An 18,619-nucleotide genomic window follows, 5' to 3' on the forward strand; every position below is an offset into this window, starting at 1 on the left:
CTCGTATTTAACTGTAACAATTAGTTCACAGATGTGCAGTGACAGTCCTCATAACATTTTCTATTGCCATTTAGGATTTGTATGTGGTATTCTTCACTCCAGTAACACACACACACACACACACACACAATAATGATGGCTTCATTTTTCCTTTAGTTCTTTTAATCAGAAAGAATGAATGTGCGCAAGAACACAACTTTCTTCAGAGAACTCATTTCTACATGTATCAATCACCATGCATACTGAAGTAAAAAAAATCTGACAAACAAAACAAACAAAAGAAAATCACTCATTTCCAGCTCAGGGAAGAAAGGGGGAAAAAAAGGTAATGAAAGAATTTGGTCAAACAAAAAAGAAAAAGAAAAAAATAAATATAAATTTATTAGGACTCAATAAAACTACCTCAAGGACCACACTAAAAATATTAGTATATTTAGTGTGTTTTTCTCCAATATCTCACACTCGCTCGCAAATACACACAAACACACAAACTGCATGTGGGTAAACGTACCCACAATCTTGAAATCTTAATTTTTAAACAAGTAACATTTTTTTTCCTTTTCAGCTTCAGACATATTGTTCAACTTATTCTATTCATATGCTGAAAATGGAACTATTATACAACATTTCTTCTTTTTTACTAATAGAGTTGTTGATTGTATCGCCTCACATAGCACACATACAGGTGTTTCCACACATGTGATTTTGGTTTTTTTAAGTGACAATATCTGTTGTGAAGTACTGTATTTGTAGTAGCCTCCAAGTTCCCTCAACTCCCATATGAACAAATGCAATGGCAAGAAATAAAAATTGTATTCTGTCAACTCTGTCCAAAGCATACCATGAAATAAATTGTGGGTGAGGCAAAATGAGTAAAGTTTGCCCCCGCAACGCAAACAAAAGTACTTCAAACAAGGGGCGTAAGCAAAATTCACTGTGCTTCAAATTAACTGTGCTTTAAATTTAAATAACACATAAAAAGGTAGCCACTTAAAAAATAAGACATCATAACAAATGCACAACTGTGTATCTCTGATACACACAATAATTAAAATACTCATACAAATTTAACTTAAGGCCTTTTGAGATTTGTCATTGGTATTTTGTTGTAAGTCACATTTGACAAGAAATAGGGGCATACTTTTACATGTGTACTACTTTTGATCTCTACTTTCATCACAAATGTGAAATGATTATCTAAATGTTTGTCACATACAGTACAAGTTACATTTGCTCTTATAAGCAGAATGCATTGATGCTGCCCTTTTGACAATCTAATAATGAATTATTACCTTTTCAGACTTTCTAATAGTTGCTCTGCATCTCATAGAGAGAGACAGGACTGTGCCAACTGATTACAGATATTAGGTTTGTTGTTTCCACAAAAACACATTATTGTATTCGAGAGTGAACCAAATCTGAACCTCCATTTTGTTCTGTTAATTCAACCCTATATTGTATATGGTACATTATTTGCCGGGGTCCCCCAGGGTTCAATACATGACCCCCCCCCCCCCCCCCTCCAACAACAAATCTCTTCGCAGAAAATGGCTGATCCACAAGCTCACAACAGGTCACGTTGTGAACACCAATACATGATGTATATCTGCTATTTTTGCAGAACGTTTGCCCCAAAACAGGGACACTAGGGTTCATATGGTTTACCAGTTAGCTATGGTGACCTTCATACAATGTGGCTGTCTCCTCGGTCAACAGTGTAAAAGTTGTAGGCGATGACGAGGACACCGGTATAGTCATCACTTGTGTATCACCTATACCCCCACACAAGTAACCAAATAGCCCATGTACAACCATACGCAAAATATAACTGTCCAGTGTGTAGGCTACTTTTTTCCCAACCAAGGAGATGTATTTACAGATAAGTTGAGTTTATATATCGTTTCAGTTATTGGCCCTTTTGGGCTCCCAACAGAGTTGAATCCCCAAACTTTCAAGGAAAGGAAATCCCCAAAACCAGAGCCAGGCAAGTGATTTCACAAAATATGCAAAAAGAAAAAAATCTACAAAACACCCATGTCCCAGCAGGCCCACGCTGCTTTCACTTTTTGTCCTTCTTCCTCTTGTCCGTTTTACTTCCTACCGTCGAGGAGACCGTAGGTTTTCTTATGGGCTGAACCACAACCCTCCCGTTAGCCCCGCACTGCAGGGTGTATCTCTCCGAGCCCAGGGCCTGTCCCGACTCGTCCCTGAGCCGGGACAGCACGTCCCTGGTGAGCTGCTGTATCTGCTGGCCCACGGCGCCCATCGTCTTGGTGGTGAGCTGCTTCTCCCTGAGCAGCCTGTCTCTCTGCGCGTGGAGCCTCGCCACCTCCTCCTGGAGCCCCGAGATGGCATCGAGCTTGCGTTTGCGGCAGTTCTGCGCCGCCAGCTTGTTCTTTCCGCGCCGCCGGATGTCCCTCAGGAGGGTCACCTGCGCCGACGAGAAGCCGTGGCCCTCCAGGACCTCCAGGAACTCCTCCACGGGCATGTTGACGATCTGCAGCGCCGAGAAGGGGATGCACATGGAGCGGGCGCGCATCTCGTCGCGACTCATCTCCCGGTCCTCCTCCGTCGTGCTCTGGTCCTCGTCCTCGCTCAGGGGCTCCTCCTTGATGCCCTTGTGGGAGAACATGGCCGACGGCTGGTGGAGGAACGCGGGGGAGGAGTAGCTGTGGTCGTGCCATACGCTCTCGCTCAGGTCCACGGGCGACCACTCCGTGGTGTACTCGGCGACGCCTTTGGCGGGGATGGAGTCCGCCTCGCTACTGTAGCCCGTCGCCCCGCCCTCGTCCCCGCAGTATGAACTGGACGACGACGATGACGACGACACCTCCTCCAAGGTACCTGGGCGAGTGAAGAGTTCAATATGAGTGTCAAATCTAAGTACAATTACTCGTCTGACTCCAGAATAGGCTGGGCAATTAACCAAAAATATATCAAAACTAATCTAACAAATAACAGACTTACCTACCAAATTTATATATATATTTTTAAATAAGTTTATAAATCAACAAATCGACCCAAAAGTTAACAGTTTGACTGTTTTTTACGTTTAACACGCATTTTAATCAACCCCCTTTCACTGCCGAGATTGTTGTATTACCTTTAGAGCATACGCTGATTATTTGGGCTTTTAATCCGCGAAAATCCAGCGAAAAAAGGTCCCGTGGTTTGTTATGATCCGAGTGTCGCATCCACCACCCGGATGCACCCGGAAGACGCACACAAGACTCGTCTCAATGAGGCGTTGCACCCAATGCATTTCCATTGGCCTCAATTTCCCAGAAGCCCTAGCAGCCCACAGCATGTGACGATTTCCGGTTTTGTCATCACAGCGAAGGCATCCAGTCTCATACTCCGCGACGAAGACGGATTTTCTTTTGATTCATTACATTACGGCGGATTAAACACATAAAACAAAAGGCGGGTATGTCCGATACGGCAGCGACATTAACCTGGAGTAATCCATTCGCGGCACGGAAACTGTTAATAAATAATTCTCAATAATTCTTAAAAAATAGTCGATCTCTAGACCGGTTACTTTCACTATATACTCATACTGTGTACAGCTACAGATACACATTGAGGGTTCATTACTATGCGCCTCACATATGGAACTGTCTACAATACATTTTAAAACTGAATAACTGGATTTCACTTGAACGATTTAAAAGACTTGTAAGGATTTATCGGAGATCTAGCTGTACTTGTTCACTTTGAATGGTTTATTATCTGTATTTGTGTTTAAATTGCATGTTATGTTTACTGTAATCAGGGCGTCATTGGAAAAGAGAGCTTTGCTCTCAACTGACTTTCCTGAACAAATAAAGGTTAAAGAAAGAAGAGGACGTTCATCTCTAGGTTACCCAACTACAGAATGTTCAACTGACCTGGGGAGGCCGGACCCTGAGAGCTGCTCTCCAGCGACAGTCCGGAGTCGGAGTCCAGGTCCTCTAGGACGCGGGGGTCGATGCTCCCCAGACTCTCCATGGTGTCCAGGCCCTCCAGACCCAGCAGGTTGATCTGCTCGAACACCGCCTCGTCCAGACAGCCGTCCAGAGTGCCGTGGGACGACGTCACGTTCCTCGTCGCGTTACACACCGAGGCGAAGGGAAGCACGCCGCTGCCCAGGCCAAGCCCCGACGGCGAGTGAGAGGCATTCGCAGACTCCAGTCTGAAGAATGGCGGCGGGCGCTGCTGGGCTGCCAGCCTGCCTTCGGGCCTCTCCGTAGGCATGACTCCGTAGAGTCCGGCCCTGGTCACCATGGCGTCGCGCAGGCTGACGTCCTGGCTGATGGCACCGCCGATGTCCGAGCCCAGGTCAGAGAGTCGCTCCATAACCAGTGGGTCCAAGTCCTAAATGGGAGGTCAGAATAAATTTTACTGGACATGCACGGTTACGTAAAAGTTAAAAATAAACCTGGTTGCCTGCTCTCTGTAAATAGTATAGAGAAATGCAAATTGATCAAAACTAGAAATTGCCTCAAAGAAACTGGGATATCAGGTAAACAATGGTAGACTGTTTGCATCTGTAATAGTAATGGTAAACAGGTAGCATCTCTTTAAACAACGTGGTATCTAAATAACATCTGTAAAAATCAGTAAATTGCATTGGTGTTCAATGCAGCCACCTTTAGACAATCTGAAATTACCAAATAACTAAAGATATACTTGGAGAACTTACATCTAAGTCGGTGACAGGCAGTGCGAGGAAATTGCTCCATTGCTGGTCAATGTCAATGGAATGAGGATGCACCAGGTCAGACAGGGTAGCAGTGCTATCCAACAGGCTCTGAAAAATGCAAAACACAACACATTGACAAAGCAATTTTTTTTTAAACAAAAATATACTTTTTTCTTTTGAATCTGAAAAAGACAACTTTCACATCATCATGTGCCGTTTCTTTTTGATTGATTGAATAATGTAGTCCCACGGGTTGAATCGCGGGACGGGCGGACGAGTAAAGATTTAAAAGAAATTACCATGGGGCGGGCGGGGGGGTAAAAAAACAACAAACATGAATTTCGGGACGGTACCTTCTCTCCATCTCCTACTCTCTCCTGAGAGATGGGACTCTCTCCTCCTGAAATCATCTAGCTTGTGTTCAAAGAGTATGGACATCTGCCTCTAATGATATATCCCTGCTGCACGTCAACTTTATATTATTGAATGTCCCTTCTCCCTTGTAATGTTGTTGTAGAAGAGGACACTCACTGTGTTTATCTACTTAATCGTTTAATGTTCCCTCATGTAGTCTACACAATTATAAGAATTCTCTCACTCTTTTAAAGATAACGACAAGATAAAGATAAAGACACGAGACAGCTGACTCTGCTTAATGGTTGAACAGAGTGGATGACGAGGAAGCTTTTCTTTTGAACACAGCCCCTTTGTTCCTAATATGCTGAAAAATAAATATGACTCATCGATGCAATCTCCGCGATTATTTGTAGGCTAAACAAAGAGAGACACGAGTAGTAGTAGCCCAATATGTCCCACTCCCACTGGCCAAGAAAAGTGGCTTTAGAGAAGCCATATGAAATATGGTGATTTTATCGTTTTGAACATTAAACTCAAAAGACACGCTGGATGAAAAATGATGATTGATAATGTCAATGTAGACTTAATAATAAGCAGCCTATTAGCAGGCTACTGTTGACTGTACTACAATATAGCGTGGAAACAAATGGCATTGATCAACTTGGATTTTAGACCTGCGATGCTTCCGTAAGGGCCCATAGCGTTTGAGTCGCAAACAGACACAAACAGTGGCGTTGTGCACACGCAGGGACGGAACGGAACGGTGCACGCTAGAACGCGTCCCCCCCACATAGACGCACTGTACCCAAAAATCCTTTGGTCAATTGCTAGCAGCATAAGGTCGCGAATACAAGCGGCCAAAATGAGTATTCTCCGACGGGTGGCTGGCATCTCCCTTAGAGATAGGCTGAGAACTTCAGTCACGCGGGAGACTCGGAGTAGAGCCGCTGGCTCCTTCGCCTGGAAAGGAGCCAGCTTAGGTGGTTCGGGCACCTGGTTAGGATGCCTCTCGGGCGTCTCCCTAGGGAGGTCCTCGATGCACGTCCCACTGGGAGGAGACCCCGGGACAGACCAAGGCGCAGATGGAGGGATTACATCGACTCACTGGCCTTGGAACATCCCCCAGGAGGAAGTCAGTAATGTTGCTCTGGAGAGGGAAGTCTGGAGCTCTCTGGTGGAGCTGTTGCCCCCGCGACCCGACTACGGATAAGCGGTTGAAGATGGCTGGATGGATGGATAACAGGTTTCTAGCTGGCCCCCCGGCCGACACCTCCCCCCAGATTCACACCGTGTCAAGTACGAGTACCCAAAACAAATCATTTGTTTACCATGAACGTCCTCATACACTGCATGAAGGCAACACAGTTGATTACGTTTACTCCATTACTCACAAAGTCAATGGAAAGACGAGAATTGCACGAACAGGCGCGGCACGACCTGGTGCGATACAAACGGGACGAACCGAGGCAAATATATATATATATATATATATATATATATACATATTCAAGTCTGAACGCAGCTTAGGAAACCTTTTAGTTATGCTACTGCAGCAGCGCCACAACACCTCCAGCAGCAGACGCAGTGACAGTGGATGACCAACTAGGCGAGCTGCCTGAAGTAAAGTAAACTAAGTAACATGCTGTGCAAAGTGAAACGTGCATTTACCTAATTTATTATTTATTTACTAGGCTGTGTTTCTCTTAAGATTAATGAATCATCATGAAACAGCTGCTTCCATCAGCAAGAAATAATCGCGTTTTAATAGAACATGTGATTATTAACCTTTTGACAGAAATGGAAACATATATTTGTATGTTATTGCTACTTAATAATACTATAATAGCCTATGCAGCTTTTCTTTACCTGAACAAAATACAAAATGGCAAAAAAGCTAAAATTACTGACACTGTACATATTATTTGAAACCAGAACATAAACTCAATGCAAATGCAATCAAGACTAGAGTTAGAGTTTTTGTTTAACCTTTCCCACAATTATACATGTGCAGTGTGTTATGTTTTTCTTTGTATTATGGCCTACACCTTTAAATTCAAGGCATTCCTTGAGATTCCTAAAGTTTCCTACTATTTATACAACACTAAACTAAACTATAATAATAATCAATTTTAAGTTCATTAAGAAGATATTTTCTAATGCTGGTCTTGAGTTGACTCACTGTCAGCTGTGAGTTGTCAGTTGTTGTCGGTTGCGCCTGCGTGCACCCATTAAAACGCCCCTTGGTACCAAAAAACCCCCCACCACTACACCACTGGACACATAGACACGCGTTGCTTGTTTTCTGCATGTTTCGGACAATACAAAATTAATTTTGAATTCTTCTTTTCAATCACAGTGATCTACGGAGCGGGGGGGAGCAGAGTGAGCGGATAGTGAGTGTGACAACAGCCCCCTTGGGCGAGGAGTGGTATTTCCCCCCTGCTCACATGCTCTGCAAATAACACAATAATGCCGTCATCGATTGATTGATGTATTAAGAGTTTGCAGAATTACAAGACATTTCAAGCACAACTCAATACAAAAACTGTTAACACTCGTTTACAATAGGGCCCACCGTTTTCAATTCATCAAAACATTTAGAGACGTACAAATATACACTTCCATATAGATTCAGATTTTACGGGGCCTGTTTCGAAGGTCCATAGGTGCCCTTTGAGAGCGGGATTCGCATGTCTTAATGACTGTTGGTAGGGCGTTCCATATTTTGGTGGCATAGGAGCGAAATTAATTTAGTCCCTCGTTTGTGCCGAATCTGGGTTGCACATGGTTTGTTGAGCTCCCTCTGGTGTTGTGGGTGTGGACTTCATTGACATTAATAAGGAAGTATTTAGGTACATACATGGGTATCTTGGTAGCGTATCGAATCTTGTGGACCAGACCCATTGCAAGATTCTGTACTCAGTCGTCAACCCTGAGCCATTCCAGCCTGTCAAAGTGGGCAGGGGTGAGGTGGGTTCGGCCGGGGGTAGAGAGGCCAAATAGAAGCCTGACCAGTTTGTTTTGGGAAGTCTGGAGCCTTGTTTTAAGGGCCTTTGAGGTGCTGTGGTACCAGGAGGTGCATGCATAGTCGAAGAAACCTTGTACGAGGGCTCCCGTTAGGGTCTTCAAGGTGTTTTTGTCGACCAGTGAGGAGATCCTGTATAGGAATCTTGTTCTTTGGTTGACCTTTTTGATTACGTTGGTGGCCGGAAAGATTTCGCTCCCTTTTTTGTACAGGGGGGGTTAATTTGGCCAGTTTGAAATCTTGGGGACCTGTCCCTGTTTGATGGAGAGGTTTATTATGTGGGTGATGATTGGAGCTATAGAGATGGCAGAGTCTGAGAAATTTGGACGGAATATTGTGGGGTTGAAGGGTTGTTACCTCAGTTGTTACCATTTCCAGTTTAAAATCATCTTTACAAACACCTAGGTTTTTATAGAAGTCTTTGATGTGATCCATATACGGTGCCAACTAGGGCATTAACCAAAACATTGATTATTCGGGTATTCGACTAGAAAAACGGTAGTCGACACTGTAAATCAAAAATCGAGTAATCACTAATATTATTTTAAATATATATTTTTTCCTACAGCAGACATGCAGTTGTGAGCTCTGTTGTTTTGTTGGTAGTTCTCCAACTAATCCATTCCTGGCTACTGTACGTGGGTTTTGCCGTTACCGTCACTCGTATAGGTGCGGTGGCCCCGGCAGCATTCAAGACAGATTTGCTTTGGGAAAAGCATGCCCCATAGGCTCATATGCTAAATGGGGACAACTACAGTGTGTAAATAATTTTACTATTGGTGCGTTTATTACTGTAGTTTGTTCAACAAGTTAGATTGGAGACGTGTCGTCCGGTACAGTAAAGTATAGCAGGAGTCCCTCCTCAGTTCTGCCCAATATTATTATTCTTGCAGTGATTTCATGTTTCTTTTTCTTATTCATCTGTCTTGATGATTATCCAACAAAAGTGCAGGCGTGCAGCATTAATGTCAGATCTACAAGCTCACAACGCGTCCTTCCGTCATTGTGGACTTGCAACTTTGACGTGACTTGTAACAGCTGATGTGAATTTCGGCCAATTAGAGCGGCAGCCACACAGCCAGCCTGCATTCAGAGTAAGGCCTCTTTTAGACGGCGACCATCTCCATATAACACGTCAAAGTCCCGTTGCGTTCTCATTTTTTCTTACCCTTTACACGAGAACGCACACGTTATGATATGTTGTGCTATTATGCTATACTGTCGCTAGGTGGCGATAACGGGCTGCCAAATAGACAGGTCACCCACGTACAAGAAGAAGAAACCTTCACGCAAGCCTGCGCAACACGGCTCTGGGCGCGCCACGGGATGGTATATATTTTATAATACATTAGGCTACATAAACGCTGCTGCCGCGGCTGCCGTCTATCACAAGGCTTTTTATTTACATCATGGTTTTACATTCAACATCGCTGATGAGCAGCACTTTGTAGGCGAGGAGGGAGGCTTGTTCAGGAACTCCATTATATCATAATGATATGGCTCTGCATCAATGTAATAAACATATGCGCTGTGAGCCAACATGAGCCATGATGTCATAAGTTTTGCGGATTCACCGTTTTGCCTGTTTATATGGAGACCATAGGAAACTGTGTTCTGAATGATTTCCACTCTGGAAGGCGGTTTCACTTCGATGCGTTTTCACCTCCTGAGAACACCGTTCTCGTCTAAATGACAGCGCTAAACGGTACTTTATTTTGCCGTTTTTTATGAACACCATCCTCGTGTAAATAGCACCTAAGAGTGGCGACACTAGTGTTGACTCCCATTGTAACAATGGAATGCGGAAGTGCTCATTCTATCTCAATGAGATAGTTCCAATGTTTGGAACTATAGCCCATAGGCACCCGCTTTGGGCGAGATCAAAGTGTGTCGCCACTCTTACTATTCCATTCGGCCTGCATTCACCGTTTTGCAGTTAATCCTTCACTCGCTGGCCGTTTCAGAACACGGTATTTTAATGCTTGGTTGGATGGAAAGAAATATCATATTTTACCGCCGAATAATCGACTATAAACCGATTTTGATGGTAGTCTAGTCGACTATCAAAAATCAGTAACTAATACTGATTTAGCATTTTTTTTTTTTTTTTTTAAGATATTTTTTTGCGGCTTACGCCTTTTATTGATTTTTGAAGGGACAGACAGTAGGCTGACAGGAAACGGGAGAGAGATGGGGGGATGACATGCAGTAAAGGCCGTGTCGGGTCCGGGAGTCGAACCCGCGGCACACTGCGACTGGATTACCAGTCCGGTGCCCAGACCGTTACGCTACGGCCTGGGCCTGATTTAGCATTTTTTTAAATGAATTCAACCCACACAGTTTCAATTTCACCATGCTGCAAGTCAGTACGAGTAATGTATTCAGTGTCTTTGTGAATATACAACAATATACAATACACACACCACCACCACCATGCCTGATTCTGTCGTTTCTGATGATTGAATCATCAGAAACTAATCATTTTCAACTTCAGGTTGAAAATTGGTATTTGGTAGATTCTAGACAAATAAACAAATAAACAAGCCCAAATTGATTAAATCAATTAATTACCAGCTGCATTATTAATATCTGCGGGGGTCCGCTAGAACTGCCTCTGTGTCAGTTTCCGCACAGTAGTTTAGGCAGGAACCAAAATTCTCTAAGGTGGAACTATTGTGTTTTGAGTCGTTCGTTTCCGCCCGGACATATATTTGCGGTGCACACACACATCATCCAACGAGAAAACCAGCTGGACTACAGGACTAAAGGACTACTGGACTGCGTGAATCTATTTTGCGTCCGAGCATACTAGACATGGTAACGCCCCGCCTGCCTCTGATTGGCCTACCGACACTGCCCGTCTTGACCTCAGAGCAGAGTCCTGCAACGGGTTGGATACCCGTGGATACCCCGTGGGTACCCGAGTTTGACGGCTAAGAACGGGCGGGACAATATACCTTTATAAATTAACGGGTACGGGTGGAACGCAACACGGGTGGGTGACCTTTTTTAAATCAGCGGACCCGCACTGCACGATGTTATAAACAGCAGCTGAGCTGGGGGTTTTCTCAACAGCGGAGACAAGTTAAATCCGTCACATGCCCAAGGAATCAATCGTCAGTGATATCACATCACTGCCGATTCCCTCATAATGGCGTTCTGTTTCTGCTGCTGTGCTTCCCTGTGCTACATCCTTGTTGCATAGCAGTGACATCATGGCCGAATCCTTGCTTCCTTATCGTAGCATTTCACGTGTTTTTTTTATTACCAGGCTGCAGCCTGTACTCCTGTAGCCTATAGTATATGTTCGTTCGCTCGCGCTGATGAAACACCAAGGGATTATAATGCCAACATTCTAGGGATGCCACCGAATAATCGATTTTCCGATTAATAGTTGCAGTCTCCGAAATCGATTTTAATATTCCATAATCGAAAATCAAAAGGAAAAAAAAGAAAAAAAACGTTTTTTTTTTTTTTTTTTGGCTACTAAGTAAGGCTGCATGATATGTCGAACATGTACCTTCATCAGAGTGGAGAATATAAGTATAAATCAAGTTGAGCAAAGCCACTCTTCTCTGCCCCTCTCTCTAACAGACACAGTTAACGATCGCTTGTTAAGTGCCTGCCAGACAGACAATCAGATGAAATGAAGGCAGGTGTAGAGTGTAGACTAGTGAACTGAACATGTTCTCTTTGTATCAAGTACTTCATACCAGCCACTTATGAAACTACTTCTCCCCAAATCCAAATGGATTTCATTTTCCATCCTGAATGGCACTGAGAAGATCTCCACAAAGGTTTACTCATCAAAACTGATTATAAAACTGTAACCATCAAAGCATGCACTCAACATATAATGGTTATGTGACCATGGCATGTGCATAATATAAAATCTTAAAAGTTTTTTTTTTTTTTGGGGGGGTGGGGGGGGGGGGGGGTCGATTAATCGATTATTAATCGCCAGAGCTGTAGATTATTCGATTGGGCAAATGGTCACTTTGTGGCATCCCTACAACATTCAACACAAGATGTAAAGCTAACCCAGGTAATGTTGGCCTAATGCGTCACTCTGTCTAAGTGTAAATAAAGTTCAAAAGATTAGCCTGATGAGTGATGAGCGTGTTTGAAACAGCCTTGGATCAAGAGGGTCGACTCATCAGGCTAATCTTTTTTTATCATCCTCTCCTTGTTGATATATTATGCCAATATGCCATTTAGGTCGAAATCATGATATAACTTTATGTTGTGATAATAAGCAGCAGTAGCTTCACTCAACTACATGTCTTCCGTTTGACGGGCGGGACGGATCTGGTTTCGAGTTTTATATAAATCACAGGGTAACGGGCGGGTTGCGGAACTGATGATTGACGGGCGGGGCTCTCAGACTGAGGCAGAGTCCTGCACGGGTCCAATTTTTAGATGCGAGGTTACTCCGTGGTGGGAAATAATGAAGAGAATTACAGTTTGGCACGCGCTAGAAGAGGCAAACTAATATCGTTTGCTTTGATTGAAAAATTGATTGAACGCGAACGTTGTACTATGATTTGATTTGGGTGTGTTCTAAATAAAGCGTTAGTGTTGATTATCGTGTATAAATCTAATTATAGTAAACTAATACTATGTACTAATACAGTACAATAATGTTTCAAGTTTACACATACAAATAAATTACACAATAATCAACACAAACACACCCAAATCAAATCATATTACAGCATACAAACAATTATACCGTCAAAGCAAACAATATTAGTTTGCCTCTTCTACAAAAATAAAAGTTACAAGTTACAGTTTGAGTTCTCTTGTATCATACCGTACTTGTATTATTTCCCACCACGGAGAGTAACCTCACATGATCACATCTGACTATCCAGCATAGCTAATTAGCTATATCCACCTCGGAGGGAGGACAGTCAAGACGGGCAGTGTCGGTAGGCCAATCAGAGGCCGGCGGGGCACTACCATGTCTATGCTCGGACGCAAAAATAGATTCACACTGCACATCGATTATAGACTCAGCTTGCTATTGCATAGCAGCTGGTAAAAACACTATATGTACAAAGGAGAAAAAGGGAAAACGTCAGCAGTGAATGGCACCTCTTTTCTATGGGAAATTGCATTTAGCTCCCCTGTGGTTTCCTGATAGATACTTTTTCAGGCTAGTTTTGAAAGAAACCAGAGTGATTCACATTTTATAAATGGATGGTGTCAGGTCAGGGCATTCTACATTTTGGTGGCAGAGTAGTAGAATGAGAATTTTCCCATGTTTGTTGTATATTTTCGGTAGTGCCAGAGCGTTGTCGGAACTTGTTGTTCCCTCTAGCATTGTGGCTGTGGGTGTCACTCACTTTGGAGAAGTCAGTCAGGTATCAGGGTATACAGTCAAAGCCCCTTTGACTATGTCTATACTGACTACCGTATCTTGCCTCTCTTACCCCGAAACCTATTTGCCTTTTTTTATTTTTTTTTATTTTGGAAAACATTTTAAAATAGTTCAACTAACCAATCTACATTGACACATTGTGAGCTTGTAGATCGGCTATTTAAACCATTAAGGGGTAAGGCGTGGCGCAAGTTAGCCCTGACCCTAACCCGATAGTCGAGGTCTCCACTGGCATTTTACATTTTGGTAAAGGCTCTAAGCATTTGATTATGTTTGTGTATCAATGATTGGGCTAGTAATGTCATTAGAAGGCACAATGTTGATGTAAAATGTATGATAAACCTTGTCTCTCTGTCAAAACATTTCACGCGTGTGAAGATGACATTTGTAAATCTAATGGGAAACACTCCATTCATGCTAAAAGTTCTGGAGAACCTGTTTGATAACACTTTGGACATTAAAGTACTTTGATCAGCACACAAGTGTGACAATATTGATACTAGAGTCAGACTGATTTATCGGTTATTTGATTTTTTCCCCCCTCCCATTACCTGTATCGGCAATTATGCAGCTAATGTGGGTGATTTCTGCCTGTATTGATAGATTTATAGTAGGCTGACAGGAAATGTGGAGAGAGATGGGGGGGGGTGACACGAAGCAAAGGTCGAACCCGCAACACACCGTCAGGCTGGATTACCAGCCTAGGTCCCCAGACAGCCATGTCAGCCGCCCAGGCCATTATTAACCACATTCAACTTGGTGATCTACAAGCTTACAGGTTGTGAGCTATTTGTTTGTTTTCCTCTTTGAAAAGGTTTAATGAAATCGATATTTTTCAGCTTTTGATTAGAACTGATTTTGTATTTTTTGACCAAATATTAGTGAAAACATTGCTGGGTGTAAAATCTGTATCGGTTCTGGAACAGAGGATGCTCACCTCTTGTTCCAGTGTAGAACTCTGTGTCAGCTGACTGAGTGCAATGGCCTCCTCCTCTTTGGTGTCATCTTCCTAGTGGGGCAAAGACATGAAGATGCAGAAAGTAAATCTTAAGAGACACAGTTGACAAACAGCATGACAAAGAAAAGAGAAACATGTCTATTGGTTTGTTTGCAAGCAATTTAATGCAGGTCATTGTATTTCTGGCTTAGTGAGCCCAATCCAGCATTCTTTTTTTTTAAATTGGATGTCTGAGACAACAATCCATAGTCTGTTCTGGCGCAGAGAGTGTGTTGTAAATGCAGTGGTTGTGACTGTTCAAGGAGCTGAGCCCAGCCCAGCTTAACTCACTGTCAGACACAACTGCTATTATCTGGCGGTCAACTGTGGTCAGGTCATGGGCTCCTGATACATGAACTCAAGGACTTGTGTGTGTGTGTGTGTTGTGTGCCAGCACACTTTGCATTTGGAATGTGTGACTGGGGAATATGAGAACATAACACATAAAACTAGGCCTTTGGTCCTCTTTAAGTCTCAGTGTCATAAGGCTAATCATATAGGAAGAGCTTACGTGCTTAACAGCAACAAGACCCTATAGTCAAGTCAGCCTACTGCAGCATAAAATGTGGACTGCAAGGACAGAATGTTCTTCACATTACTAAATTCACTGCCCCAATTACATAAGCTATGGAGCTATATGAGAGCAGTCAAGGGGAGCGCCTGCTGTGTTGACATAATGTTGATGCTAGCTAGGGAAAGTTCTAAGCAGGCTCCATGTTTGGACTTGTAGACTTCTGATGAAGATGCTCGTCCAGCCCAAAATGGCTCTGATAATCTGCAAGTGCAACTGTAGTCAGCTCTTTTAAAAACCTTACACAAAATGTAGAAAAAGCAGGTGAAGAATCAAACATAATGTCAACATGATCTCCGTCACCAGGACGTTCCTTGCAGGGCTGTGCGAGTGTGGTCCACTGCTTTTGTATAAGCAAACAGGGTGTGTGACTAAGCCTCACTTCTCCACCTCTCTACTACAGCCCTGCAGCTGGTGGTGCAGCCAGACAAGAGGGATACAGTTACAGAGTCAGGACAGGCCTCTGGGATCACATACTGTAGAGCCTATATGTAGCAGCTGTCTCTCCCCTGAACCAGTAAGACTGGCTCACTATGGGGAATCAGAGGTGGGCTTTATGAACGAATGCATGAAGATAGACATTGTACGAGTATGACAATCAACCAGTGGTACAATTTCAGTCATAAAAATGCAATGTAGGTCTTTGCCGCGAATAAGGAAATCCAATCCAAATCGGTGACTGGTTGATGTAAATGTAAACAGTAACAGTGTAGGCACCAAGTGAATATAGTGTTGAGTTGACTCACAGAGAATATAGTTGACTCGTTGCAGATGAGGAAGTAGCCTAAAGCCTAATATGACTTAATCTGGGAGAAAAGTAATAATTCAAACGGTTCTGACTTGTGGGGAAGGTAGCCTATTACAATGGCTTGTTAAACAATGGAGGTTAACAGGTGCACTGGACATTCAGTTGGGAGACTTACAAAGATGTGCATTGAACCAGTAAGACTGGGATAAGCTAAATAACACAGTACAATAAACACAATAAACAAACAGTATCAGCAGTACTGTAATGTTCCATTTAAAGTAAACTCTTGCTGATACACGTTGCAAATTAGTCACACCATCACCACTTAATAGGTTTAAATTTCCCAGAGACAAGGTACTGGTAGCCCTTGACAAGTTGAAATGTGAATGCACATCCGAAGTTTAGCACGAAGTTGTGTAGGGAATATTTAAGTGATTTGTGGAATGGAATGGCCAATCATTGCATAACTTCATAGATTGGCATTAGCTAGCTAACAACACATAGCTAACAACAGCTCTGGCTGGCATCATGATCATTGGGGGGAGGGGGGGGAATTAAATGCCACATGTAGTAGTTTATGCATAATAGCTCCAGTTGGCCTGTACGTGGTGGTTGTTTAAGTTTAGTGAAGGAACTTTCTTTACAGTGTGAAGAATGTTGCACATTAGATCACTATCACTGCAAACAAACACTTGCCTCTTGCAGATTCTCCTCACAGGCTCCGGTGGAGCAAGGCCTTGTTGTTTGGCACTCCTCTTGTCCACTGTCAGGCAGGTGCTGACCGTCATGTTCCCCGGTGGTGGTGCTGTCGAACCCGGGGACGGTGTCAATGCCACTACTGTTGTCCGAAGGGTCATCGGTCCCGGTCCTGTCAGTGTCAGGCACCTGGTGGACCAGCCAAGCGTTCAGCCGAGTGGGGAACCGCGGGGAGGACCCAAGTGTCCGAACCTCGTCCAGTAGCCGGCGACTGGCGAAGAAATAGTCCAATTCGGGACACTTGGGGTGGACGCTGTATCCATCTTGGTTGTCTCTCAGACTGTGATAGGGGGTCTGGATGTAGGCTGAGCTGGGTCCCAAGTTAATCTCGTGAGGCGTGAAATAGCCGTTCAAGTAGCTATCGACATCCACGCGAACTCCAATCAAACTGAGTAAGATCGTGAACTGGATCAGACCTTCTGTGAGATATTTTTTCGCGATTTGCATTTTCTATATGCTCTTGAGAATTACGACGGATGAGAAATTGTTATCCCTCAACCGACCCCCTTTTCCCCGTCTGAACAAAGAAAAAGACTAACAAAAGAGCATGCGTTCCCCTGTCAGACAAAGAGGTCCGCCCGAGCCGGCAAAAACTGTTGGGCTATAGTAACGATCCCATGGCCCGGAGGGACGGACAAGGCGCTGTGATTGACAGATTGGTTGTCGAGCAGCAACATCAGCAAACTACTGCAGTATATATATGCAGCTATACAGCAACTAACCAAACTAACTGACTTTATAACGTCGTTATAGATAAATTTTTACTGAAACTCTCGTTTTAGACCAATCTTATAATCATGTATAAGTATAATAGGTTCAAATCATCCCCTTGTTGTTAACCGATTTCCATGTTTGGGGTGGTGCGGAATTTTGGCAGGCCAGGGGTTAAATGCCGGTGGTTTCCATTAAAAACAACTGTCTGGCTGCTTTCCTCGTCCAATCAAAACTCTGTTGCCGTGGAAGATTTGGGGTCTGCTGGTTGTAACAAAAACTAATATTAATAACTATACTGATATTCTATCACCTACACCTGTCCTGGTGAAAGTGGTAATGTTTATGTTAACTACGCTTTGAAACCTCTTACCTCTGAAACAGTGACTACTTTGTATTATTTGCCAAGAGGAAGTTGATGTTAGCTGTTGTTGTGTAGAGATGACTATTGGTGGAGTCTAGATCCCATAGAATGGAAGGCCGCACTAGCGCTGTGATTGGCTAACGACCCGGAACGACAGTTATAGCATATTCTCCGTCGTACGTTCGTGTCGCGTGCCCAAAATAGCAGGACTACAAGCTCACAACGCTTCGCCTTTACGACGCGTTGTGAGCTTGTAGATCAGCTATTTGTTTCCTTTAGCGCGACACGACCGTACGACGAAGTATGCCTTCGCTCTGTGATTGGTTCATTGTTTTTTATAAACTGCTGAGCAGAGCTGAGGATGTCACCACTGTAAACGTCACCATGGAGTAGGCATAGATAGTATAGCCTACTTCATAAAACAAACAAATACATATAAATACATGGAGCAATAATTCGCTTTGACCTCTGGATTTTCAACCAAAGAAGCACATCAAAATGTTTTGACAAAGCATTATACTTGTTTATAGCATTGGACCATATAGATTTGGACCCACATGAGTAGGTAGGACAAGGGTGGGCAACTTTGAAGATGGAGAGGGCCACTAGTTCCACACTTACTCCAGACAGAGGGCCACATTAATGTAGCCTATACTGTGTGTCGTATAAAAAAATGCATTTCACTGCGACATGTTTTGAACACATAGTTCTGCTATTTTTGCTATATTTGAATTAAACACCGGGATATATATATATATATATATATATATATATCGGTGTATATATATACACCAGTGTATATACACAGGGCCTGACCTGGTGAGAGCAGGAGTGGACCTGATGAGATGTAGGAGGGGCCCGGACAGGAGTCAACCCACAGAGCCTAGTCCTTCCACGCGCCAGAATGGTACCTCCCAGTCCCGGCAGAGTAGTTCAGGAGGAACGGATTGTGTGGCCCTGGTTTTTCCCTAATGGGACTGATCAAGGGTAGCTACTGGGACGTAAGTCGGGACTTGATCACCC

The 18,619-nt window shown here is 43.5% G+C and overlaps 1 protein-coding gene across 2 annotated transcripts; it reads right to left on the reverse strand.

Annotated features, from left to right (window-relative positions):
• Nucleotides 1–140: 140 nt before the first annotated feature.
• Nucleotides 141–17,107, reverse strand: nfe2l3 (nfe2 like bZIP transcription factor 3). Of its 2 annotated transcripts, none has more exons than XM_083786819.1 (5): nt 16,462–17,107; nt 14,387–14,458; nt 4,685–4,792; nt 3,891–4,356; nt 141–2,844 (listed from the first exon to the last, which is right to left on the reverse strand). In XM_083786819.1, the coding sequence occupies exons 1-5, from the start codon at nt 16,966–16,968 to the stop codon at nt 2,060–2,062; spliced, it is 1,938 nt and encodes a 645-aa protein (XP_083642945.1). In that variant the 5' UTR covers nt 16,969–17,107; the 3' UTR covers nt 141–2,059. The 2 variants fall into 2 exon arrangements, with proteins under 2 accessions (XP_083642945.1, XP_083642944.1); XM_083786818.1 differs by having other exon boundaries at nt 14,387–14,454; nt 16,458–17,107.
• Between the last annotated feature and the right edge of the window lie 1,512 nt (nt 17,108–18,619).

Source organism: Protomyctophum parallelum, assembly GCF_964188405.1.
Source record: "Protomyctophum parallelum genome assembly, chromosome: 1".
In the NCBI taxonomy this organism is placed as follows: Eukaryota; Metazoa; Chordata; class Actinopteri; order Myctophiformes; family Myctophidae; genus Protomyctophum; species Protomyctophum parallelum.

Coding starts and splice junctions, on each gene's coding strand:
- nfe2l3 (XM_083786819.1), bottom strand. CDS start 16,968: ATGCAAATCGCGAAAAAATATCTCACAGAAGGTCTGATCCAGTTCACG. Junction 4,357..4,684: donor TGCCTGTCACCGACTTAGAT/GTAAGTTCTCCA, acceptor CCTCCCATTTAG/GACTTGGACCCACTGGTTAT. Junction 2,845..3,890: donor TCAGGGTCCGGCCTCCCCAG/GTCAGTTGAACA, acceptor TCACTCGCCCAG/GTACCTTGGAGGAGGTGTCG.